This window comes from Mobula birostris, chromosome 13 (assembly GCF_030028105.1).
Source record: "Mobula birostris isolate sMobBir1 chromosome 13, sMobBir1.hap1, whole genome shotgun sequence".
NCBI lineage: Eukaryota > Metazoa > Chordata > Chondrichthyes > Myliobatiformes > Myliobatidae > Mobula > Mobula birostris.
The window spans coordinates 51,590,582-51,618,072 of record NC_092382.1 but is presented as its reverse complement, the minus strand read 5'-3'; the positions used below and the strand labels follow the sequence as shown (position 1 = coordinate 51,618,072).

Here is a 27,491-nt window from a genome sequence, read left to right as displayed (position 1 = left end):
CTCTCCAGCATTGGCCCATGGCTCCGCGCACAGCGCGAGTTTTAAACTCGCTCCAGCATTGGTCAATACCACCGCCCTTAGCGCGAACTCCAATCTCCCTCCACCATTGGTCAATAACACCGCCTACGGCGCGAATTCCAATCGCACTCTACCATTGGTCAATAACCCCGCCTACGGCACGAGCTCCAATCTCTCTCCACCATTGGTCAGTGGCTCCGTACAAGGCGCGAGCTCCAATCGCTCTCCCCCATTGGTCGAGAATTCCTGTCGGTTGCGCGAGCTCCACTCTGCGCTTTTCATCCGTCTGGAAAACTCCGCTCAGTCTGACCGAGTCCGAGCAGCTTCTGAGGTGAGAGAGTGTCCGGTGTGTAGTGAGGGTCTCGGGGGAGGGAGAGAGTCTGAGGTGAGGGAGTGTCCGGTGTTTAGTGAGGGTCTCGGGGGAGGGAGAGAGTCTGAGGTGAGGGGGTGTCCGGTGTTTAGTGAGGGTCTCGGGGGAAGGAGAGAGTCTGAGGTGAGGGAGTGTCCGGTGTTTAGTGAGGGTCTCGGGGGAGGGAGAGAGTCTGAGGTGAGGGAGTGTCCGGTGTATAGTGAGGTTCTCGGGGGAGGGAGAGGGTCTGAGGTGAGGGAGTGTCCGGTGTTTAGTGAGGGTCTCGGGGGGAGGGAGAGAGTCTGAGGTGAGGGAGTGTCCGGTGTTTAGTGAGGGTCTCGGGGGAGGGAGAGAGTCTGAGGTGAGGGAGTGTCCGGTGTTTAGTGAGGGTCTCGGGGGAGGGAGAGAGTCTGAGGTGAGGGAGTGTCCGGTGTTTAGTGAGGGTCTCGGTGGAGGGAGAGAGTGTGAGATGAGGGAGTGTCAGGTGTTTAGTGAGGGTCTCGGGGGGAGGGAGAGAGTCTGAGGTGAGGGAGTGTCCGGTGTGTAGTGAGGGTCTCGGGGGGAGGGAGAGAGTCTGAGGTGAGGGAGTGTCTGGTGTTTAGTGAGGGTCTCGGGGGGAGGGAGAGAGTCTGAGGTGAGGGAGTGTCCAGTGTTTAGTGAGGGTCTCGGGGGAGGGAGAGAGTCTGAGGTGAGGGAGTGTCCGGTGTTTAGTGAGGGTCTCGGAGGATGGAGAGAGTCTGAGGTGAGGGAGTGTCCAGTGTGTAGTGAGGGTCCCCGGGGGAGTGAGAGAGTCTGAGGTGAGGGAGTGTCTGGTGTTTAGTGAAGGTCTCGGGGGAGGGTGAGAGTCTGAGGTGAGGGAGTGTCCGGTGTGTAGTGAGGGTCTCGGACGAGGGACAGAGTCTGAGGTGAGGGAGTGTCCGGTGTTTAGTCAGGGTCTCGGTGGAGGGAGAGAGTCTGAGGTGAGGGAGTGTCCGGTGTGTAGTGAGGGTCTCGGGGGAGGGAGAGAGTCTGAGGTGAGAGAGTGTCCGGTGTGTAGTGAGGGTCTCGGGGGAGGGAGAGAGTCTGAGGTGAGGGAGTGTCCGGTGTTTAGTGAGGGTCTCGGGGGAGGGAGGGTGTCTGAGGTGAGGGAGTGTCCGGTGTGTAGTGAGGGTCTCGGGGGAGGGAGAGAGTCTGAGGTGAGGGAGTGTCTGGTGTTTAGTGAGGGTCTCGGGGGGAGTGAGAGAGTCTGAGGTGAGGGAGGGTCCGGTGTTTAGTGAGGGTCTCGGGGGAGGGAGAGAGTCTGAGGTGAGGGAGGGTCCGGCGTTTAGTGAGGGTCTCGGGGGAGGGAGGGAGTCTGAGGTGAGGGAGTGTCCGGTGTTTAGTGAGGGTCTCGGGGGAGGGAGCGAGTCTGAGGTGAGGGAGTGTCCGGTGTTTAGTGACGGTCTCGGGGGGAGGGAGAGAGTCTGAGGTGATGGAGTGTCCAGTGTTTAGTGAGGGTCTCGGGGGAGGGAGAGATTCTGAGGTGAGGGAGTGTCCGGTGTTTCGTGAGGGTCTCGGGGGGAGTGAGAGAGTCTGAGGTGAGGGAGTGTCCGGTGTTTAGTGAGTGTCTCGGGGGAGGGAGAGAGTCTGAGGGGAGGGAGTGTCCGGTGTGTAGTGAGGGTCTCGGGGGAGGGAGAGAGTCTGAGGTGAGGGAGTGTCCGGTGTTTAGTGAGGGTGTCCGGGGGATGGAGAGAGTCTGAGGTGAGGGAGTGTCCGTTGTTTAGTGAGAGTCTCAGGGGAGGGAGAGAGTCTGAGGTGAGGGAGTGTCCGGTGTTTAGTGAGGGTCTCGGGGGAGGGAGAGAGTCTGAGGTGAGGGAGTGTCCGGAGTGTAGTGAGGGTCTCGGGGGAGGGAGAGAGTCTGAGGTGAGGGAGTGTCCGGTGTTTAGTGAGGGTCTCGGGGGAGGGAGAGAGTCTGAGGTGAGGGAGTGTCCAGTGTGTAGTGAGGGTCCCCGGGGGAGGGAGAGAGTCTGAGGTGAGGGAGTGTCTGGTGTTTAGTGAAGGTCTCGGGGGAGGGTGAGAGTCTGAGGTGAGGGAGTGTCCGGTGTGTAGTGAGGGTCTCGGGGGAGGGAGAGTGTCTGATGTGAGGGAGTGTCTGGTGTTTAGTGAAGGTCTCGGGGGAGGGTGAGAGTCTGAGGTGAGGGAGTGTCCGGTGTGTAGTGAGGGTCTCGGGGGAGGGAGAGTGTCTGATGTGAGGGAGTGTCCGGTGTTTAGTGAGGGTCTCGGGGGAGGGAGAGAGTCTGAGGTGAGGGAGTGTCCGGTGTTTAGTGAGGGTCTCGGGGGAGGGAGAGAGTCTGAGGTGAGGGAGTGTCCGGTGTTTAGTGAGGGTCTCGGAGGAGGGAGAGAGTCTGAGGTGAGGGAGTGTCGGGTGTGTAGTGAGGGTCTCGGGGGAGGGAGAGAGTCTGAGGGGAGGGAGTGTCTGGTGTGTAGTGAGGGTCTCGGGGGAGGGAGAGAGTCTGAGGTGAGGGAGTGTCCGGTGTGTAGTGAGGGTCTCGGGGGAGGGAGAGAGTCTGAGGTGAGGGAGTGTCTGGTGTTTAGTGAAGGTCTCGGGGGAGGGTGAGAGTCTGAGGTGAGGGAGTGTCCGGTGTTTAGTGAGGGTCTCGGGGTGAGGGACCAGATCCCTTGCTTCTACATCACTCCTCAGTGCCTTACACAGTGACTGGTAGGGCACTGAGGAGTGATGTAGAAGCAAGGGATCTGGGACTACAGGTCCATAATTCACTGAAAGTGGTACCCCAGTTAGATAGGGATGGAGAGAAAGATTTTGGCACATTGGCCTTCGTAAGCCAAAGTACTGAGTACAGGAGATGGATGTTATGTTGACATTGTACAAGACATTGGTGAGGCCTAATCTGGAGTATTGTGTACAGTTTTGGTCACCGACCTACAGGAAAGATATAAAAGAGGTTGAAAGAGTCCAGACAAAATTCATAAGGATGTTGCCAGGTCTGGAGGACTTGGTTATAAGGAAAGATTGAACAGGTTAGGTGTTTATTCCTTGGAATGTAAAAGATTGAGGAGAGACTTGATGGAGGTGTACCACAATTATGAGGGGTAAAGATAGGGTAAATGCAAGCTGGCCTTCTCCACTGAGATGGGGTGGGACAACAACAAGAGGCCATGGGTTAAGTGTGAAAGGTGAAATATTGAGGGGAACATGACTGGAAACTTCTTCACACAGAAGGTCATCCGGGTGTGGAATGAGCAGACGGCACAAGTGGTGAACGTGACCTCAATTTCAACATTTAAGAGGTTTGTGTAGGTACCTGGATGGTAGGGATATGGGAGTAGAAAGCTTAAATAGTTCAGCACAAACTAGATGGGCCGAAGGGTCTTATTCTGTGTTGTACTTTTCTATGACTGTAACAAGAACCATAAATAATATTAATATTCACTCTAATTCCTTTTAACAGACCGACCGTTCATCTCAGCAGCAAATTTTTATATGGCGTTAAAACTGGCACTTTAATCTAACAGTGCATAAAAGAAAGTCCCAGCTGCAGGTCAACAAAGGCTATTTGTGTGAGAGTGTTTCAGTTACTGTGGAACGAGACACCCATGTAGCTCAGTGGGAAGAGGGAATAATACCAATGGAGAGACTCAAACTGAGGCAAGGCACAGATTGGAGATGGCAGAAATGCCCCATTCTTATAGAGACAGGAAAAGCATCAGAGAGATTGATTCCAGTTAACATTTAATCCTAGATACCAGCACTGTGCCAGTTCGAAGATGAGTTCTCTCTCCAACTTGGGTTGACCCTCACTATAACAGTGTGATGTCAGATCGCGCCTTGTTGACTAAAGTGATCGCATCTGAAATGTTGTCCTTCAGCCATTGATGGATTTTGTAAATATTTTTACAGGTTAAAAACTACAAGGAATTTATCTACAGGAATCTCGAACACAACACGCCAGTTTTTCTGACTCTGTCCAGATATTTAAGAATTGGAGCAAGGGATTCACTCGATCTTCCTTCCTGCTCAGACTGGGCAGGGATTCAGTCAATCATCTGACCGACTGGCATGGCCGTCAATCTACACAGGGGAGAGGCCATTCACTTGCTCAGACTGTGGGAATGGATTCACTGGGTCACCTCAACTGAAGGTACATCAGCAAGTTTACACTGGGCAAGACCATTCACCTGTTCTGTGGGTGAGAAGGGATTCAGTTGGTCTTCCCACCTGTAAGCACACCAGTCAGTTCACACTGGGCAGAGGCTGATCATCTGCTGAATTTGTGGGGAAGGATTCACTCGGTCAGCTGACCTAATGGCTGACCAGCGAGTTCACACCAGGGAGCGGCCATTCACCTGCTCAGACTGTGGGAAGGGATTCCATCAGTCAACCACCCTACTGGTACACAAGTCAGTTCACACTGGGGAGAGGCCGTTCACCTGCTCAGACTGTGGGAAGGGATTCACTCAATCGTCCAACCTAATAGTGCACCAGCGAGTTCACATCAGGGAGAAGCCATTCACCTGCTCAGACTGCAGGAAGGGATTCACTAGGTCATCTGACCTACTGGTGCACCAACGAGTTCACACTGGGGAGAGGCCATTCACCTGCTCAGATTGTGGGATGGGATTCACTCGGTCATCTAAACTGAAGGAACATCAGAGAGTTCACACCGGGGAATGGCCATTCACCTGCTCAGACTGTGGGAAGGGATTCACTTGTTTATCTAAACTGAAGGTACATCAGCGAGTTCACACTGGAGAGAGGCCGTTCACCTGCTCAGACTGTGGGAAAGGATTCTCTCGGTCATCCAAGCTACTGGCAGACCAGTCAGTTCACACTGGAGAGAGACCATTCACCTGCTCAGACTGCGGGAAGGGATTCATTTGCTCATCTAATCTGAAGGCACATCAGCGAGTTCACACTGGAGAGAGGCTGTTCACCTGCTCAGACTGTGGAAAGGGCTTTACTCGGTCACCCGACCTACTGGTACACCAGCGAGTTCACACTGCAGAGAGGCCATTCACCTGCTCAGACTGTGGGAAGGGATTCACTCGGTCACCCGACCTACTGGCACACCAGAGAGTTCACACTGGAGAGAGGCCGTTCAGCTGCTCAGACTGTGGGAAAGGGTTCAGTCGGTCACCCGACCTACTGGTACACCAGCAAGTTCACACTGGGGAGAGGCCGTTCACCTGCTCAGACTGTGGGAGGGGGTTCACTCAGTCCTCCACTTTACAGAGACACCAGTCTGTTCACACAGGGGAGAGGCCGTTCAGCTGCTCAGTCTGTGGGAAGAGATTCGCTCGGTCATCCAACCTAGAGAGTCATCAGCGAGTTCACACTGGGGAGAAGCCGTTCACCTGCTCAGAATGTGGGAAGAGATTCACTTGGTCATCCCAACTACTGGCACACCAGTCAGTTCATACGGGAGAGGCTGTTCCCCTGCTATGAATGTGGGAAAGCATTTCTGCAATCATCCTGCCTACAGAGACACCAGCGAGTTCACACTGGGTAGAGGCCATACACCTGCTCAGAGATTGGGAAGAGATTCTCTCAGCCATCTCCATCAAATGTGCATCATTGAGTTCACACTGGGGAGAGGCCACTCACCTGCTGTGAATGTGAGAAGGGATTCACTCAGTAACCTAACCTTGTAACACATCACCGGGTTCACACTGGGGATAAAGTTTCAATAAGCTTCATGCTGGATATTTGTCCATCATTGTTTCTCAATGCAATTTTGAGAGTGACTGTCGGTGCTGAACTTGGGGTGGGGGGGGGTGATGTCACCTGTAGGGCAGCGCTCGTATTTAAAAGCACCTCAATGGACGTTTCTTATGATTTCAGTGGGACAACAACATTAATCACGGGTTTCATCACTGAATCCAGTGTTGTGAGATGTAAAGTCCCCTGTTATGTGTCCGGCTGTGCCGTGCTGTTGGTGGAGTGGGCAGCGTGGTGTTTGTCTCGATTCGGGTCACAACACCAGAATTGCCAGCGGGGTCCACACACAGTGTATTAGTGAACAGAAAACCTCCCGTCCCTGCAGTCTCTGTCTCCTGGTAAACTCAACACCCTGACAATGTGGACCATAGACACCCCTTCCTCTCAGAGTCAGGGGATCATTCAGACAGCTGATCAGAGAGAGGAATTATATTTATTGGTCATTAAAGTTCACCCAGATTCGATGTTATTGTTCCCTTTTGTGGGAGGGGTGGGTTTTGGGGGGTTGATGATCGGGATGCCGTTCTTTTTTATACGGGGGTGGGGTGGGAGTCCGATTTTTTTCGCTCTGAAAGCCTTTTTCTTTCTTTGTTTCGTGACTCTCTGGAGGAGAAAAAAAACTCAGAGTTGTTTATGGATACCTGCTTTGATAATAAATTAACCTTTGAACTATCCGTCCCGAGCGGGACTTCCCGGTGTATAAACATTTTCATTCCCATTTCCATTCCGACGTGTCAACCCATCGTCTCCTCTTGTGCCAAGATGTGGCCACCCTCAGGGTCCAGGATCAGCACCTTATATTCTGTCTGGGTTCTCTCTCTCTCCCCGACTGCCTGTCTGCAGATATATCAGATATATATGTATATATATCTCCAACTTCCCGACTTTTCAGCTCAGTGCTTCAACTAATAAAGACAACCACGCCATTTGCCTTCTTAACCACCCGATCAATCTGTGCAGTCTCTTTCAGGGAGCATTGAACTTGGAGTCTAAGATCCCTCTGATCATCAACACTGTTCAGGGTTTTGCATTTAACAGTGTACTGTCTCATACATTCGACCTACCAAGCTGCCAAGATGATCATCACTAATCAAAACTCACTGAGATTTCTCAGGTCCTCTTGAATTTATTGCCAAGTGCACAAGTACGGGAACGTACAGGTACAGAGAAACACTGACTTGTGGCAGCATCACAGGCAAGTACATTCAGATAACACACGGAACACAAATTATACGATTCTCTGTCAGTCACAATCTATAAATACGTTTTATGTCATTAAAAGTATATAAAATACATTGTGTCGTGATCAATATTAAAATGTGCATTTTGTGTCAATAACAGACTTGAAAATGTTGAATTTTGGTCCCTGTCTCCATTCCTCCTGTAATCCACAACCAGCTCCTTTGGTTTTGTGACAATGAGGGAGAGGTTGTTTTCTGGACACCACTGTGTCGGGGTGATGACTTCTTCTCTGTAGGCTGCCTCGTTATTATTTGCGATTAGGCCAATCAATGTAGTGTCGTAAGCAAATTTAATTAGCAGATTGGAGCTGTGGGTGGCGACACAAGTCATGGGAATACAGAGAGTAAAGGAGGGGGCCAAGGAGACAACCCTGCGCGTATGAGTGCTGAGGGTCAGAGAGACAGAGGTGAGGGAGCCCACTCTTTCCACCTGCCGGCGATCTGACAGGAAGTCCAGGATCCAGCGACACAAGGCAGGGTGAAGGCCGAGGTCTCTGAGCTCCTTGTTGATACCTCACGCCTTCGTATGGCTACTGCTCTGCCCATGACTGCAAGGAACTGCAGAGAACTTTGGAGAGCAGAGAACATCAGAGAAGCAAACCTCCCCTCCATGGACTCTTCCTACACTTCCCCTGCCTTGGAAAAGCCAGTCATATACTCAAAGATCCTCACAACCCGGACATTCTTGCTGCAAACCTGCTCCCCCATCGGGGAAGAGATACAAAAGCCTTAAAGCGCATACAACCAGGCTCAAGGACGGCTTCCTGTCTGCGGTTATAAGCCAAATGAATGGTCTCCAGTCCGATAAAATGGACTTGATCTCACAATGTAATTCGAGATGACCCTGCACCATATGTCTATCTGCACTGCACTTTCTCTGCAGCCATAATGGTTTGTTACAGTTATTGTTTTGTCGTATATCAGATCAATGTACTGCCGTAATGTATAGATCTGTGTGGATGGTACGTCAGGCAAGATTTTCACTGTAGCTCAGTACATGATAATGATAAACAAATTCACCATTTTAATTGTGTGTAAATATTAGACAGACCGAGCTTCTGCTTTGGAATCACAGAAGGAAACTTAACTGAACTATTGTTATTTCTGAGGAATGCAGATAAATAGAAAAGGCTTCAATCTCGCATTACGATCTGCGGTAACAACTATGAATTGCAATAATGTACATATTAAATTGTTAAATTATATAAATGTTGCAAAACTAGAAATAAAAGATGTAATAAACTCTTTTAATTGTGTGGAAATTCTGGAGCAGAACTTAACTAAACTGTACACATTTATGAGAAGCTCAGAAAAATAGAAATGTCTAAATTCTCAAATGCATGGCTTTGTGTTAAATGTTTAACCATCACGGTGACTGAAGGCAGCTGCAGGTTTATGAGGGACTGTTACTGTCAGATTATGCAGTTCTTGTGGCTGCTTATCGCACCCAGGACTGAACCCTGGTCACTGAGCATTGGAAGAGTCTGTTCTGCTGATGTTAGCCTTAAACTGGACTGATGTTTAATATTGTGGATCTGTGAAAGATAAATCCGTTCTGTATCAAATCCCGTGTCTCAAGTACTTACTGTCTCTACCACACTCACAATGCACACTAGAGAGGCCACTCGGCCCATCTGGTCCCTGCCCATGTTTCTGTTCCATATCAGTATATCAAAATCTATCCCTGCCGTTCCCCTCTCACTCTCCTTGTGATAACAGGTTGTAACTAGTCACCACTCCTTGGGATAGGAGATTTTCCTTGAATTTCATAGAATCATAGAAATCTACAGCTCATTACAGACCCTTTGGCCCACAGCGTTGTGCCGACCACGGAACTTACTTTAGAAACTGCCTAGAGTTACCCTACCACATAGCCCTCTATTTTCCCGAGCTCCATGTACCTATCTACAAGTCTCTTAAAAGACCCGATTGTATCCACCTCTACCACCGTCGATGGCAGTGCATTCCACACACACACCAAACACTTTGTTTATAAAACTTAGCTCTTCCACCTTCTCTGCACCTACTTCCAGGCAGCTTAAACCTGTGCCCCCTCGTGTTAGCCGTTTCAGCCCTGGAAAAAAAGCCTCTGGCTATCCACACGACTAATGCCTCTCATCATCCTATACACCTGCATGAATTTCCTGCATGCTTCTCTCCAGGCTGAATAACGCGATGAGCTCACTGTGGTTTTGACGTTCTTCAGGGCTCTGGACTAAGGTGGTTAAGCTCCTTCTTCCCTGCTCTTTTCAAAGTTTTCTGTCATTTTCACTCATTTCAAAGGTCTGTGCCTCAGACAGCTGGGTTGTTGCAATGCGCATCTAAAGTCTGACAGCAGACTAGCAAGTGAATCTTCGATGGTGCAGAGTCAGAAACCAAAGAGTTACCACCCTGAATCAGGGCTTTGGGGCGCCAGAAAGGAAATGGGGCCTAGAATTTACAAGGAGGAGAAGGGAGAGGAATCAGACCACCAGGATGTGGCCACAAATGAAAGATCAGAAACATTTTGAAATTGTTCGATTGAAAAAAAAGGTGGTTAACCTGTGCAAAATACTGTAGGAAATCAACAGATCGGGCCGCAAATGTGGAGAGGAATAAATAGACAACGTTTAGGCCGAGCCCCTTCAGTATGCCTAGACTGTGCACTCCTCTGCTTAGTTGCTGCCTAAACTGCAGAGTTTCTCCAGCATTTTATGTGCATGTGTCTACAGTTCCAGCAGCAGCAGAATCTCTTGTGTTTCATATCTGCATTTGCAAGAAGATTCTACTTCGGCATTAAACACGCGGAAAGTTTGCTGATATTAAGTGCATTGTTTATGAAAGCTGCTTTCTCCATTAAAAGAGCTGCTGAATTCCGCACCCCCCCAAAAAAAACTGAGGTATGAACATGGAACCGGTGTTTGCAGAAATGTTTAATGGCACCGTGATTACCCAGAAAGCTCTGCGTTGGAATTGTCGCCGTCGCTGAAGCGCCGATCGAATACGCATGCGTCAGGGTTGCGGTTGTCCCGAATATCGCTCATGCGCGCAGTACATAAAGGCCTCGGAAAATCAGCTCCAGGTAAGAGATATTCCCCGGTTGCCGGATTCGGAACAATTGCTGTGAGCTCCGGACACCGTGGCCCGCAATCCCGGGACATTCGTGCTCTCTTCCCTCTCTCTCAGCCACACGATCCGTACACGGGCCCCGGGCAGCTTCCGGCTGATGAGGGAATGGGAGCCGATGGATCTCTCAGACAGAGCTGAGCTCCAGCTGTCTAAATGCAAGGATTAGGAACTCGGAGAAAGGGAACAAAATCTTTTACATCAGCAGTTGAGAAATTCACCTTTATTCTGCCTCCCATCACAAATAAGATAAAATCTACAGATATTGAAAATCCAAGCAACACACACAAAATGCTGGAGGAATTCAGCATTTGTACTGTTTTCCATAATGCTGTCTGGCCTGCTGAGTTCCTCCATCATTTTGTGTGTGTTGGTTGTTCTACCTCCTCTTGTTCTGGACCTTTCTACCCGTGGGGACATGTTTTGACCCATTCTCTCTGAGGACACAATGATATCAAGCACCTTTGTCCTTGGCAACAAGTGCCAGACTCCAATGAGACAGACTACTGCCCTTCCCTTCATATTCACTGGCCGCCAGTCACCTGGGGGAGGGTTCAGGGGAAATATTTATGTACAATACAGAAACTGGTGTTACCTGTGTGTATTGTGACGATGCAAACGTTGCTGGAGAACTTGCAAGTGGGAGGAAGTGGAGTGATATTTGAAAATCTGACTTTTTAAAGTGTCATTTAGCAAGCAAATCAGATATGGACGGTGTGCAAAAGCTGGTGTGAGAAAATCCTTCATAACCCTCTACAGGCCTGCAACACAGATTGTGTGAGAGTGCAGATTAACTTGATGAAACCCAGAGGATATCAAAGTTCTTATTAATAGTGATTTGCTAGCTGTTAAAATAAATCCCTCTCTATTTAAAGTTCAGTGTGCACATGTTGTTGTCACTGGGTAAAAATTGCACAGCACAAGATTTTTTGGCACACTGGTCATTACAAATTAGAGAGGACATTGGTGGGAAGGTGGGGAGACCTCCAGTGTCCCTGATGCCCTCACCTGCAAGATGTGCATCCAGCTGCAGCTTCGACATACCCACCCCACAGAATCCACAGCCTCCCGTAACTTCCTGTCGTCTATCACGCAGGTCTTAGACGACGGCAAGCAGGAGAGTCTGGATCGGCCACTGACCCTGGACGAGCTGACAGGCTCCATCCGTTCTTTTGGGTCGGGTAAGACTCCCAGAAGTGACAGCTCACCGGCTGAGTTGTACTCGGCTCTGTGGAACTGGATGGGCCCAGACCTGCTGGAAGTGTACAACGCTATGCTTCTGGCCGGCAGTATGTCTGAGTCCATGAGGAAGGGCATCATCACCCTCATCTACAAGCAGAACAGGGAAAGGGAGGACATTAGGAATTGGAGACCCATCTCTCTCCTGAACGTGGGCTACAAGATCCTGTCCAAGGCTATCGCCAACAGGGTCGAGTCTGCTCTAGGACAGGTGATTCACCCGGACCAAACCTGTGCTGTACCGGGCAGGAAAATCTCAGACAACCTCGCACTGCTGAGGGACACCATCGCCTACGTGCAGGACAGGGGGGTGGACACCTGCCTGGTCAACTTGGACCAGGAGAAAGCCTTCAACAGGATATCACACACATACATGGCGGACGTGCTTTCCAAAATGGGATTTGGGGAGGGAATCCGGAATTGGATTAGACTGCTCTACACAGACATCCGTAGTGCAGTCCAGGTCAACAGGTGGGAAACAAACAGCTTCCCCATCAGGTCGGGAGTCAGGCAGGGCTGTCCCCTCTCCCCTGTCTTGTTTGTCTGCTGCATAGAACCCTTTGCGGAAGCCGTCAGGAGGGATGAGGGCATAAGAGGGGTGACGCTGCCAGGCAGTGGAGGGACCCAAGTGAGAACCTCCCTGTGCATGGATGACGTCACCGTGTTCTGCTCTGATCCGAGGTCAGTTCACAGGTTGATTGGCACCTGCGAACAGTTCGAGCTAGCGTCGGGGGCCAGGGTCAACCGCACGAAGAGCAAAGCCATGCTCTTCGGCAACTGGCCCGACCGATCCAGCGTCCCCTTCACCATCAGGTCTGACCACGTGAAGGTGTTGGGGATCTGGTTCGGAGGGGCTGAGGCGTGCAACAAGAACTGGCAGGAGCGGACTGCCAAGGTGAAACAGAAACTGGGACAGTGGGGAGGGCGCTCCCTGTCAATAACGGGCAAGAACCGGGTCATCAGGTGTGAGGTGCTCTCAGGGCTGCTGCACTTGGCGCAGGTGTGGCCCGTCCCCCGCTCCAACAGCTCGGAAATCACCCGAGCTGTCTTCAGATTCGTCTGGAGATCCAAGATGGAGCGGGTGAGATGGACTGTCATGCACAAGTCCCTGGACAATGGGGGCAAGAACGTCCCCAATGTCGCCCTCACCCTGATGGCCAGCTTTGTATGTGGCTGCATCAGGTTGTGTGTCGAACCCAGGTATGTGGGCACCAAGTACCACTATGTGCCCAGGCTCTACCTGTCGCCCTGGTTACGAAGGATGGGTCTGGCCCCACTCCCGCGCAACGCCCCAGTCAGCTGGTCGTTGCTGGCATACCTGTCCTACGTAGCAAAGTTCTTCCAGGAGAACGCCTTTGACCACGGGGCCATCAGGCAGTGGTCGGCACGTAATGTCCTGCAGGCACTGCAGGAGAAGGACGTGATGGACACAGTGGTGTGGTTCCCTGAGCAGACCGTCCAGTTCATCTGGCAAAATGCCTCATCGCCAGATCTCACCAACAGGCACCAAGACCTCGCCTGGCTGGCGGTGAGAGGGACCCTCCCAGTCAGAGCCCTCCTGTATGCCCGGAACGTCATCTCCGCACCCCACTGCCCACGGGAGGACTGCAGTGAGGAGGAGTCTGTGACAGTTCGCAGAGAGGGTGTGGAGGAGGATGGACGGGCTAGTGTCACGTTTCATCCCCAGCAGCTGCGTAACAGAGGACTCTCTGATCTACGGGCTGTTCCCGGGGACGCACACGGAGACCAACATCCGGTGCTGCTGGCAGATCATCAACTCGGTGAAAGACGCTCTTTGGTCGGCCCGAAACTTGATGATCTACCAGCACATGGAGATGTCCATGGGAGAATGCTGCCGACTGGCACATTCTCGGCTGCAGGAGTACGTGCTGAGGGACGCACTGAAACTCGGTGCAGACACCGCAAGGGCCCGGTGGGGAAGGACCACAGTATAGAGTTCTTCTCCCGTGGGAGTGGGAGGGGCCGGGTGGCGGGGAGTATACCCCTCAACAGTGATACGGTAAGGTGAACAACTGGAGTGCCACGTGGGTGGCCATAAATATGGATATGTACAGACTATAACGGAAATGTATGTAAAGGATGGGAAGTTATTGAATGGTTTATTGTATATATTTATTTTTGAATATAGTATATTTTGAAACATTAAAAAAACCCTGCACTTTCAGGCATTGGATCTGGTGTTTTATAAGGAATAGGATGGGAGGTAGAAAATAGCATTACTGGTCAGGGATAGTATCACGGCTGTAGAAAGGGAGAACGCTGCAGAGGGAGTGTCCACTGAGTCGGCGTGGGTGGAAGTCAGAAATATGAAGGGATCAATCACTGTGCTGGGAGTAGTCTATAGCCCCCAAATAGCCCTCAGGACACCGAGGAGCAGATAAGCAGACAGAGTTTAGAATGGTGCAGATTTGTAGTTATGGGTGATTTCAACTTTCCTCGTATTGACTGGCACCTCCTGACTGCAAGGGGGAGAGGTGGGGCTGAATTTGTCAGGTGCATTCAAGAAAGATTCCTGACACAGTACGTGGACTGGCTGATGAGAGGAGAGGCCATACTGGATCTAGTTCTGGGTAATGAACCTGTTCAGGTGGTAGACCTCTTGGTGGGGGAGCATTTTGGTGAGAGTGACCACAACTCCCTTAGCTTCAGCATAGCTATGGAAAAGGATAAAAACAGACAAAATGGGAAAGTGCTTAACTGGGGAAGGGCTAACTATGAAGGGATGAGGCAGGAACTAGCGAGAGTAAATTGGAAACAGATGTTCAAGGGTGAAAGCACAGAAGTAATGTGGAGGAAATTTAAGGACCACTTGTGCTGGGTTCAGGATAGGTTTTGTCCCTCTGAGACAAGGAAAAAATGGTAGGAAAAGGGAATCGTGGCTGACGAAACACGTGAGGCAACTCGTCAAGAGGAAGAAGGAAGCATATGTTAGATATAAGAAGCAGGAAGCAGGAGGGGCTTATGAGAAATATAGGGTAGCCAGGAAGGAGCTTAAAGACTTAGGAGAGCTCGAAGGGGGCATGAGAAGGCCTTGGCATGTAGGATTAAGGAGAACCCCAAGGCGTTCTATGCGAATGTGAAGAACAGAAGGATGGCAAGAATGAAGGTGGGGCTGCTCAAGGATGAAGAAGACAACATGTGCCTGGAGGTGGGGGAGGTTGGGGAGGTCCTAAATGAATACTTTGCTTCAGTATTTACAATTGAAAAGGATCTTGATCAGGGTGAGGTCAAGTTAGAACAGGCCTGTGTGCTGGACGATGTGGAGTTTAAGGAAGAGGGAGTGTTGGATCTTCTTAAAAACATCAGTAAAGAGCTTTTCCAAATGTTCCCGTTAAATTTTCACTTCCCCACTTATCCATGACCTCTGATTGTCATCCCACCCAACCTCAGTGGAAAAAGCTGCTTGCATTTACCCTATCTATACCCTTATAATTTTGTATACTTCTCACAAATCCTCAATGCAATGTATAATTTCCTTGTTTATGTTTAAAGCCATTTTTAGGTGTATAAGATGATGAGGGGCATTGATCGTGTGGACAGCCAGAGGTTTCTTCCCAGGGCTGAAGTGGCTAACACGAGGGGGCAGAGTTTTAAGGAGCTTGGAAATAGATACCGAGGGGAAGTCAGGGGTAAGTTTTTTACACAGAGAGTGCTGGGTGCGTGGAATGCACTGCCAGCTACTTGTGTGAGAGTGTTTCAGTTACTGTGGGGCCAGGCACCCATGCAGCTCAGTGGGAACAGGGAATAATACCAATGGAGAGAGTGAAACTGAGCCAGGTCACAGATTGGAGATGGCAGAAGTGCCCCATTCTTATAGAGACAGGAAGAGCATCAGAATTTGATGGTCATTCCAGATACCAGCACAGTGCCCAGTTAGAAGATGATTTCTCTCTCCAACTTGGGTTGAACTTCACTGTAACAGTGTGATGCCAGATCACACCTTGACAACTCAAGTGATCTCATCTGAAATGTTGTCCTACACCCATTGATGGATTTTGTAAATTGTTTTACAGGTTAAAAATGACGAGGAATTTGTCTACAGAAATCTAGAATACAACACACCAGTTTTGCTGTCTCTGTCCAGATATTTAAGAAGTGGAGCAAGGGATTCACTCGATCATCCTTCCTGCTCAGACAGTGGGAATGGATTCAGTCGGTCATTTCAACTGAAGGTACATCAGCAAGTTCACACTGGGAAAGGCCATTCGTCTATTCTGTGTGTGAGAAGGGATTCAGTCAGTCTTCCCACCTGTGGACACCAGAGGCTGGTCACCTGCTGAATTTGTGGGGTAGGATTCACTTGGTCATCTGACCTAATGGCTCACCAGCGAATTCACACCGGGGAGCGGCCGTTCACCTGCTCGGACTGTGGGAAGGGATTCACTTGCTCATCTCACCTGAAAGTACATCAGCGAGTTCACACCGGGGAGCGGCCATTCACCTGCTCAGACTGCGGGAAGAGATTCACTATGTCATCTGATCTACTGAAACACCAGTCAGTTCACACCAGAGAGAGGCCATTCACCTGCTCAGACTGTGGGAAGGGATTCACTCGGTCATCTTACCTAATAGTACACCAGCGAATTTACACTGGAGAGTGGCCGTTCTCCTGCTCGGATTGTGGGAAGGGATTCACTTGGTCATCTCAACTGAAGGTACATCAGCGACTTCACACTGGTGAGAGGCCGTTCGCCTGCTCAGACTGTGGGAAGGGATTCACTCTGTCATCTCATCTGAAGGAACATCAGCGAGTTCATACTGGAGAGAGGCCATTCACCTGCTCAGACTGTGGGAAGGGATTTGCTTCGTCATCTCCACTGAAGGTACATCAGCGACTTCACACTGGCGAGAGGCCATTCACCTGCTCAGTGTGTGGGAAGAGATTCACTTTGTCAACTGATCTACTGAGACACCAGTCAGTTCACACCAGAGAGTGGCCATTCGCCTGCTCAGACTGTGGGAAGGGATTCACTTCGTCATCTAAACTGAAGGTACACCAGCGAGTTCACACTGGGGAGAGGCATTTTTATGCTCAGACTGTGAGAATGGATTCACATCGTCATCTAAAGTGAAGGTACATCAGAGAGTTCACACTGGGGAGATGCCTTTCACCTGCTCAGACTGTGGGAAGGGATTCATTCTGTCATCTCAACTGAAGGTACATCAGCGAGTTCACACTGGGGAGAGGCCGGTCACCTGCTCAGACTTTGGGAAGAGATTCTCTCAGCCAAATCAACCAAATGTGCATCACTGAGTTCACACTGGGGAGAGGACGTTCACCTGCTGTGAATGCGGGAAGGGATTCACTCAGTCATCTATCCTTATGTAAATCCCGTTTTGGCTAGCAGCTTAATATAGGGGGTGATAGCCCCCCAGCCTGGGAAAACTTAAGAAATCTCATTTGGTTGAATGCTGCGTGATGTGTCCCCTGTTACAAATCAGTACCCCGAAATAACAAAAACAGTACAGAGTATGTGATTATACGATTGAGCTTTATAATTCTTACTTTGACTATAGGGTCAGGAAAGAAAACCAAAAAAAGAAAAGGGGCCCACTCTCTCCATTCACGTCTTCTCATTTCTCCCCAGCAAAAGACCAGGAAAATCTCTCTTCCAGACTCACATGAAAGAACAACATTTCTCTCACTGGATAACCCCACATTCCAAAATCCTGTTATCTGTAGTCATAACCTAAAGATTGCTGCTACAGAGAAACCATTACCTCAGCAGTGAAACATTACAGAGAGGCCATTACATTAGCAGTGAAACTTACAGCATATTACACTTGCGACACACTGCCGGGTTCACACTGGGGAGAAAGTTTCAATCGGCTACATGCTGGATATTTGTCCATCACCGTTGCTGAATGCAATTTCGAGGGTGACTGTTGGTGCTGAACTCTGTAATTATTGCTGCTGGTCACCACACCCAGTTCTGCACCCTGGTCACTGGGTACAGGGGGACTTTCTTCTGCTGCATATTCACCTTTAATGGGACTGGAGTTTAATATTCTAGATCTGAGACATATAAATCAGTTCTATTTTAAAATCTGTCTCCGGTACTTAGTGAATTTATGACACACCTAGTGTACAGTAGAGAGTCAACTCAGGCCGGCTGGACCCTGCCAGTGATTCTGTTCCACGACAGTCCTTTTAAATCCACCCCTGTTGTTCATCTCTCGCTCTCCCTGTGGGATGGGGTCCAAACAGTCACCACTCTGTGGGTGAAGAGGTTTTGCTTGAATTTTCTGCAGACTGAACAAGTCGAGCTGACTGCAGTTCTGTCTGAGATGTTCTTCGCCCCTCAAATCTCTGGGCTGAGGAAGAACGTCATTGGGAGTTAACCTCTTTATTCAGGGCTCATTCCCACATTATGGGTCATTTTCTCTGCTTCTGAAGGGTTGTAAGGAAATATCACTGTCCTCTAAAGACTGAAATCAGAATGGGAAACCATCAGTTGGATGCTCAACAGAACAGGGTCAGAAACCAGAGGCGGGTCTGCACAGGGCAGAGTTTGGGGCTCTGGACGATGGTCGGGGTAAGAACGTATGATGAGGAGAAGGGAATCAGCAGCGGGGCATGGCAACGAATGACAGAGCAACAACATTTGGAAGCTGATTGACAGAGAAAATAATTTGTTTGTCTGACTGGTGACACAAACAATGCCCGTGGTGAGGTGCTCCACTGGTCGAGGAACATGTGTGTGTTGGGAATGGTTTTATCTATTGCGGGAGTTGTTCCCACTTGTTTATCCTGTAATATTATACCTGAATGGTTATTATGGATTGTCCTGTCTGAAATAATGTGTTGATTATCATATAATTTGTAAGATTTTGACTCTAAAACTGGATCAGGCTTGAATTTATGGTGCCTTTATGAAGTGATGGAGGGCATTCATGTGTTTGTATTTTAAAGCAAGATTTTGGTGAATGATATTTACCACTTGATTGTACCTTTGTAATTAATCAGATTGAGCTAAACTGCTGCAGGATCCTGAAATGTGTTGGATTGTGTCTGGTTTCTCTTGGCATTTTCTGCACTTGCTGCCTCGTTTGTTTGTATTTCATGTATTTTTGATTTTTTTTCCACCTTTTGTTAACCACCTTGTCTTGTATTTCTGCAAGGAACCCCTCTGTTTCTGGGAAGAGGTCTCCAACTCTCAGTCAGGTGCTCGATGCTTCCTTGTCACCGTCTCGTCTGCTCAGATCATTGGGATGTCCCCCATGGAGGGTCATACTCATTCCACTGGTTAATGTTTTCTTCCATAGTGTGATTCATTTCTCTGAGTTGGCCTCTCATTGAAGTTTTCTGGTCTGTATTTCTTATCACGATTGCATACACACACATGGAGTGCTGAATTCTGTTAATTTTTGATGAAAGTGTATACTTAGAAGTTTAATCTGACTGTTGTGTGATTTCTTTTTCATGTGTATTAATTCTCTTCCTCCTTCTGTCCAAGGTAGTGTTACTCTAAATGGGTTTGAGTGTAAATAGGCTTTTCTAAGGTTGTTATTTATCTTTGTAAATTTTACTGATTGAAATGGGACCAAGGTATTTTTATATTTAAAAAAGTCAATGTCAGTTTTGATGAAAGTATTTATTGCCTTTGTTGTATTTGTTAACAATTGAGCTCTGGTTGGCAGGTTTTTTTAAGCTTTGAACTAAATTTTGTCAAAGGTTTTCCCTATTTTTTACTACTTTCTATTTTCCTTGTTGATATTCCAGATATGTGGGTATCAAGATTCCAGATGAAGGGTCTTGGCCCGAAATGATGATTCCCATCCATAGATGCTGCCTGACATGCTGAGCTCCTCCAGCACTTTGTGTGTGGTTCTCTAGATTTCTAGCATCTGCAGGTCCTCTTGTTTCCCAGATACGTTTCTGGAAAGAACAAGCTGGTATTGGGGTTGTGTGGGTCTGTTTTTAAAATATTAAATAACATCATTAGGAAGAGCTGGCATAGGGTTGGAAGGTGTAGAATCTGTGGGTAGAATTAAGGAACAGCAAATGTAAAAAAAAATCCCTGATGGGAATTGTATAGAGACCTCCAAACAGTAGTAAGTATGTGGGCCACAAATTACAATGGGAGATAGAAAATGTGTGCCAAAAGGGCAATGTTACAGTAGTCATGGGGGATTGTCATGCAGGTGATTAGGAAAATTAGGACAGTGTTGGTGTCAAGAGGAGGAATTCCTAGAATGCCTGCAAGATGCTTTTTTAGAGCAGCTCATGGTTGAGCCTGCTTGGGGATCAGCTATTCTGGATTGGGTGTTGTAATGAACCCGAATTAATTAGGTCTCTTAAGTTTAAAGAACCCTTAGGGGCAAGTGATCTTAATATGATCAAATTCACCCTGACATCAGAGAAGGAGAAGGTAAAGTCAGATGTGAAATAAAGTGAACTAGAGAGGCATGACAGCAGAATTGGTCAAACTGGTTTGAGAAGAATACGGGCAGAGATGAAACAGAGCAGCAATGGTTGGAATTTCTGGAAGCAATTCGGAAAGCACGGGATATATAAATCACAAAGAGGAAGTGGTATTCTAAAAGTAAGGTGACAAAACCGTGGCTGATAAGAGAAAACCAAAAAACAACATAAAAACCAAAGAGAGGGCATGGAGCAAAAATTACTGGGAAGTTAGAGGATTGGGAAGCTTTTAAAAACCAACAGAATGCAACTAAAATAATTAGGAAGGAAAAGATGGAATATATCGGTGAGCTAGCCAGTAATATTAAAGAGGATACTAAATTTTTCTTCAGGTACATACAGTGTAAAAGAGAGGTGGAAGTGGATATCAAACCACTGGGAAATGATGCTGGAGAGGTAGTAATGGGGTGGGGGTGCAAGGTGATGGCAGATGAACTGAATAAGTATTGTACATCACTCTTATCTGTCGGAGACACTGGCAGGAATATGAAAGTCCCAGATGTCAGTGGTCAGAATGTGTAAAGTTACGTTACTCGGGAGAAGTTTCTTGGGAAACAGAGATGGTCTGAAGGTAAATAGATCACCTGGACCAGATGGTGAACACGGCAGAGATCTGAAAGAGGTGGCTGAAGGGATGTGGAGGCATTAGCAATCATCTTTCGAGATCTTACCCCCACTACCCGAAATCTCCTCTCCTCACCCACCCTCCCAACTCCACTCCTGTCCCCGCTTGCAGGGCAACAGTCTGCCGGTGTTTGCCCCCAATGTGGTGAATCGCCACCACCGTGGGCTCAGACATTTCCACAGATGAGCCCCTCCTGTCCCCACCGGGACAAACATCCTGTCCGCCCCCTCTCTCACCGTCTTCCTCCTTTCAATAAAATCCCCCTCTCGCTCCCCGGGGAACCGGCATCAAACCGACGGGCCGAGCGGTCTCCTCCTGCCTCTCAGCGATACATCAGACTCCGGCCGCAGGAGACGCTTCACAAACGCCCCAACTTCCCTCGGAGGGAAATGGAAATAAATCAGAAAGTGGACATTTGCTTTGGGGTTTGTTCCTCTTTGAGAAGAGATGTCAGCGGGGTAACGCCCTCTCGGCTGGTCCGCCTCCGCTATTGGGCGTAATCAGTGATTGACATCGCTTCGGGCCAATGACTACAGCGCAGCGGAGGTGAGGGGTGGAGGGGTCTCGTGGTCGGCAGCTCAGCCGTTAAACTGCCTCAGCGAGAGCGCAGTAGCGCGTGTGTGACGTCGATACGCGCGAGGGGAACCATGTGTGACGTCAGGCGGGTGGTAGAGCGCTTGTATTTAACAACACCTGAATGGACATTTCTTATGATTTCAGTGGGACAACAACATTAATCACGGGTTTCATCACTGAATCCAGTGTTGTGAGATGTAAAGTCCCCTGTTATGTGTCCGGCTGTGCCGTGTTGTTGGTGGAGTGGGCAGCGTGGTGTTTGTCTCGATTCGGGTCACAACACCAGAATTGCCAGCGGGGTCCACACACAGTGTATTAGTGACCAGAAAACCTCCCGTCCCTGCAGTCTTTGTCTCCTGGTAAACTCAACACCCTGACAATGTGGACCATAGATACCCCTTCCTCTCAGAGTCAGGGGATCATTCAGACAGCTGATCAAAGAGAGGAATTATATTTATTGGTCATTAAAGTTCACCCAGATTCGTTTGGACGGATTTGATGTGGAGTTCGGGGGTCACAGTGAAAGGGCCGGACGGCCGAACTCTCTCCGTTGTCCAAACATCCTTCCAGGTGAGGCGACCCTTCACCTGTGAATCTTCCGGGGTCGCCCGTTGTGTCCGCTGCTCCCGATGCGGCTCCTCTACACCGGTAAACCGGCTCCTCCGCAGTTGTGCGGGGTCGGGTTGTTTTTTCGGGGGGATCGATGTTATTTTTCCCATTTGTGGGAGGGTTGGGTTTTGGGGTTGATGATCGGGATGCCGTTCTTTTTTATACGGGGGTGGGGTGGGAGTTTGATGTTTCTCTCTGAACGACTTTCATGTTCTTTGTTCCGTGGCTCGCTGGAGAAGAAAAAAAAAACTGTTTATCGATGCAAACAACAGGAAATCTGCAGATGCTGGAAATTCAAGCAACACACATAAAAGTTAGTCCTGACGAAGGGTCTCGGCCTGAAACGTCGACTGCACCTCTTCCTAGAGATGCTGCCTGGCCTGCTGCGTTCACCAGCAACTTTCATGTGTGTTGCTCTGTTTATCGATACCTGCTTTGATAATAAATTAACCTTTGAATTATCCGCTCCGAGCGGGACTTCCCGGTGTCCAAACATTTTCACTCCGATTCCCATTCCCGTTGCGACGTGTCAACGCATCGCCTCCTCTTGTGCCAAGATGAGGCCTCCCTCAGGGTCCAGGATCAGCGCCTCATATTCCGTCTGGGTACCCTCCAACCTGACGGCATGAATATCGATTTCTCCTTCCGGTGAACAAATCTCCCGTCACCTCTCCATCCCACTCCCTGACTTCCTCTCTGACTTTTCAAGTCCTCTCTCCTGCTGATCACTTCTCTCTGGGTCCACTGCTCCATCCCTTTCTCCTATTCTCCACTCTCCTCTCCTATCAGATATGGGTTCTCGTTCTCTCTCTTTCTCTCTCTCTCTCTTTAGACTGGCCGACTGCCTGTCTGCAGACCGCTCTCTCTCTCTTATGGTTAAATCCACAGTTAGCGCTGTCAGCCTGTGACTGACGTCATAGTCCCGCCTCCTCACTCCGGCGCTCTTAAAGACACAGTCACAGTCCGACCGCAGGCTCGCAACAGCCGCAACACAACTTCCCGACTTTTCAACTCAATGCTTCAACTAATAAAGACAACCACGCCATTTGCCTTCTTAACCACTCAATCAATCTGTGCAGTCTCTTTCAGGAAGCGATGAACTTGGAGTCTAAGATCCCTCTGATCATCAACACTGACATCTCCGCAGCCGCATTAAACTCCCCGTCCAAGAAGAACAAACCCCGAAGTAAATGTCCCGCTTTCTGATTTATTTCTATTTCCCTCCGAGGGAAGTTTGGGGCGATTGTGAAGCGTCTCCTGCGGCCGGAGTCTGATGTATCGCTGAGAGGTAGGAGGAGACCGCTCGGCCCGTCGGTTTGATGCCGGTTCCCCGGGGAGGAACAGAAACATGGAGAAGTTCAGTGCAGAAACAGGCCCACTCATGACGATCCGAATGATAATTTATATGAGGAGACAAAATAGAAGTGGGAGATTTTAAGTAGTATTTTTGCATCTGTATTTACTCAGGAGATGGACACAGAGTCTATAGAAGTGAGGCAAAGCAGCATCAACTTCATGGAATCTGTGTTTGCTGTCTTAAGGCAAATAAGCGTGGATAAATCACCAGGACCTGACAAGTTGTTCCCCTGGGACCCTGCGGAAGACAAGTGCAGAAATTGTTGGAGCCCAAGCAGAGATATTTAAATCGTCCTTAGTGACAGGTGAGGGACTGGAGGATTGGAGGACAGGCAATGTTGTTCTGCTGTTCAAGAAAGGCTTTAAAAATAAATAGGAAATTCTACATTGGTGAGCTTGACATCAGTTGTGGGGAAGTTATTGGAATGTATGTGCAGGAAATCAATATCTAAGTATATGGATAGATGTGGACTGATTAAGGATAGGCAGCATGGCTTTGTGCATGGTAGGTCATGTCTAACCAATCTTATAGAGTCTCTCGAGGAAGTTATCAGGAAAGTGGATGAAGGCAAGGCAGTGGATGTTGTCCACATGGACTTTAGCAAGGCACTTGACAAAGTCTCATATGGGAGGTTGGTCAAGAAGGTTCAGTCATTCAGCATTCAAGATGAGATAGTAAACTGGACGAGACACTGTCTTTGGGAGAAGCCAGACTGTGGCAGCAGATGGTTGCCTCTCCGACTGGAGGCCTGTGACTAGTGGTGTGCCACAGGGATCAGTGCTGGATCTGTTGTTGTTTGTCATCTATATCAGTAATCTGGATGATAGTGTGGTTAACTGGATCAGCAAATTTGTGGATGACACCAAGATTGGGGTGTAGTGGACAGAGAGGAAGACTATCATGGCTTGTGGTGTGATCTGGACCAGCTGGGAAAATAGTTTGAGAAACGGAAAAAGGAATTTAATGCAGACAAGTGTGAAGTGTTGCATGTTGGTAGGAACAAGGTCTTACACAGTGACTGGTCGGGCACTGAGGAGTGCTGTAGAAGCAAGGGATCTGGGACTACAGGTCCATAATTCACTGAAAGTGGTGCCCCAGTTAGATAGGGATGGAGAGAAAGATTTTGGCACATTGGCCTTCATAAGCCAAAGTACTGAGTACAGGAGATGGATGTTATGTTGACATAGTACAAGGCATTGGTGAAGCCTAATTTGGAGTATCGTGTACAGTTTTGGTCACCTACCTACAGGAATGATGAAAAAGAGGTTGAAAGAGTTCAGGGAAAATTCATAAGGATGTTGCCAGGTCTGGAGGACGTGGGTTATAAGGAAAGCTTGAACAGGTTAGGTGTTTATTCCTTGGAATGTAAGAGATTGAGGGGAGATTTGATGGAGGTGTACCACAATTATGAGGGGTAAAGATAGGGTAAATGCAAGCTGGCCTTCTCCACTGAGATGGGGTGGGACAACAACACGAGGCCATGGGTTAAGTGTGAAAGGTGGAATGTTAAGGGGAACATGACGAGAAACTTCTTCACACAGACGGTCATCCGGGTGTGGAATGAGCAGACAGCACAAGTGGTGAATGTGACCTCAATTTCAACATTTAAGAGGTTTGTGTCAGTACCTGGATGGTAGGGATATAGGAGTAGAAAGTTCAAATAGTTCAGCACAACCTAGATGGGCTGAAGGGTCTTGTTCTGTGTTGTACTTTTCTATGACTGTGACAAGAACCTTAAATAGTATTAATATTCACTCTAATTCCTTTTATCAGACCGACCGTTCATCTCAGCAGCAAATTTTTATATGGCGTAAAAACTGTGGCACTTTAATCTAACAGTGCATAAAAGAAAGTCCCAGCTGCAGGTCAACAAAGGCTATTTGTGTGAGAGTGCTTCAGTCACTGTGGAACGAGACACCCATGTAGCTCAGTGGGAAGAGGGAATAATACCAATGGAGAGACTCAAACTGAGGCAAAGCACAGATTGGAGATGGCAGAAATGCCCCATTCTTATAGAGACAGGAAAAGCATCAGAGAGATTGATTCCAGTTAACATTTAATCCTAGATACCAGCACTGTGCCAGTTTGAAGATGAGTTCTCTCTCCAACTTGGGTTGAAGCTCACTGTAACAGTGTGATGTCAGATCACACCTTGCTGACTAAAGTGATCTCATCTGAAATGTTGTCCTTCAGCCATTGATGGATTTTGTAAATGTTTTCACAGGTTAAAAACTACAAGGAATTTATCTACAGAAATCTCGAACACAACACGCCAGATTTTCTGACACTGCCCAGATATTTAAGAATTGGAGCAAGGGTTTCACTCGATCGTCCTTCCTACTCAGACTGGGCAGGGATTCACTCGATCATCTGACCGACTGGCATGCCAGTCATTTTACACTGGGGAGAGGCTGTTCATCTGCTCAGACAGCAGGAATGGATTCACTCGGTCATCTCAACTGAAGATAAATCAGCAAGTTCACACTGGGACAAGGCCATTCACCTGTTCTGTGGGTGAGAAGGGATTCAGTCGGTCTTCCCACCTCTGGACGCACCAGTCAGTTCACACTGGGCAGAGGCTGGTCATCTGCTGAATTTGGGGGGATGGATTCACTCAATCAGCTGACCTAATGGCTGATCAGCGAGTTCACACCAGGGAGAGACCGTTCACCTGCTCAGACTGTGGGAAGGGATTCACTCAGTCATCCAATTTAATAGCGCACCAGCGGGTTCACATCAGGGAGAAGCCATTCACCTGCTCAGACTGCGGGAAGGGTTTCACTCGGTCATCTGACCTACTGGTGCACCAGCGAGTTCACACTGGGGAGAGGCCATTCACCTGCTCAGACTGTGGGATGGGATTCACTCAGTCATCTAAACTGAAGGAACATCAGAGAGTTCACACCGGGGAATGGCCATTCACCTGCTCAGACTGCGGGAAGGGATTCACTTGTTTATCGAAACTGAAGGTACATCAGCGAGTTCACACTGGAGAGAGGCCGTTCACCTGCTCAGACTGTGGGAAGGGATTCTCTCGGTCATCCAAGCTACTGGCACACCAGTCAGTTCACACTGGAGAGAGACCATTCACCTGCTCAGACTGCGGGAAGGGATTCACTCGGTCATCCAGCCTAGAGAGTCATCAGCGAGTTCACACAGGGGAGAAGCCGTTCACCTGCTCAGAATGTGGGAAGAGATTCACTTGGTCATCCCAACTACTGGTACACCAGTCAGTTCATACGGGAGAGGCTGCTCCCCTGCTATGAATGTGGGAAAGCATTTCTGCAATCATCCTGCCTACAGAGACACCAGCGAGTTCACACTGGGTAGAGGCCATACACCTGCTCAGAGATTGGGAAGAGATTCTCTCAGCCATTTCCATCAAATGTGCATCATTGAGTTCACACTGGGGAGACGCCGCTCACCTGCTGTGAATGTGAGAAGGGATTCACTCAGTAATCTAACCTTGTAACACATCACCGGGTTCACACTGGGGAGAAAGTTTCAATAAGCTTCATGCTGGATATTTGTCCATCATTGTTTCTCAATGCAATTTCGAGAGTGACTGTCGGTGCTGAACTCTGCAATTATTGCTGCTGCTCACCACACCCAGTTCTGCACCCTGGTCACTGGGCATGGGAGGAGTTTCTTCTGCTGCACATTCACCTTTAATGGGACTGGAGTTTAATATTCTGCATCTGTGACAAATAAGTCAATTCTATTTTAAACTCTGTCTCTGATACTTAGTGAATTTCTAACACAACTACTGTGCAATAGAGTGTCAACTCAGGCCGGCTGGGCCCTGCTAGTGATTCTGTTCCATGACAGTCCTTTTAAATCCTCCCCTGTTGTTCCCCTCTCGCTCTCCCTGTGGTGATGGGTTCCAAACAGTCACCACTCTGTGGGTAAAGAGGTTTCCCTTGAATTTTCTGCAGACTGACGAAATCGAGCTGACTGCAGTTCTGTCTGAGATGTTCTTTGCCCCTCTAATCTCTCGGCTGAGGAAGAATAACATTGGTAGTTAACCTTATTGACGGCTCATTTCCACATTATGGGTCATTTTCCCTGCTTCTAAAGGGTTGTTAGAAAACACCCCTGTCCTCTAAAGACTGAAAGCAGAATGGGAAACCATCAGTTGGATGTTCAACGAAGCAGGGTCAGAAACCAGAGGCAGGTCTGCATCAGATTGAGTTAAACTGCTGCAGGATCCTGGAATGTGTTGGATTGTGTC

At 48.7% G+C, this 27,491-nt stretch overlaps 1 protein-coding gene and 1 long non-coding RNA gene across 2 annotated transcripts; one reads left to right on the top strand and one right to left on the bottom strand.

The window, feature by feature from the left end:
* Positions 1–277: 277 nt before the first annotated feature.
* Positions 278–26,659, top strand: LOC140206835 (uncharacterized). Its single transcript, XM_072275076.1, is given in 5 exon segments — positions 278–349; positions 4,245–5,771; positions 16,015–16,536; positions 26,008–26,481; positions 26,564–26,659. Coding segments are annotated over 4 exon segments (2,214 nt in total). The 5' UTR covers positions 278–349; positions 4,245–4,649.
* On the bottom strand, positions 19,249–21,012 carry LOC140207606 (uncharacterized). Its single transcript, XR_011888598.1, has 2 exons — positions 20,955–21,012; positions 19,249–19,583 (listed from the first exon to the last, which is right to left on the bottom strand). It is a non-coding gene; the product is annotated as an uncharacterized lncRNA (long non-coding RNA).
* Positions 26,660–27,491: the final 832 nt, after the last annotated feature.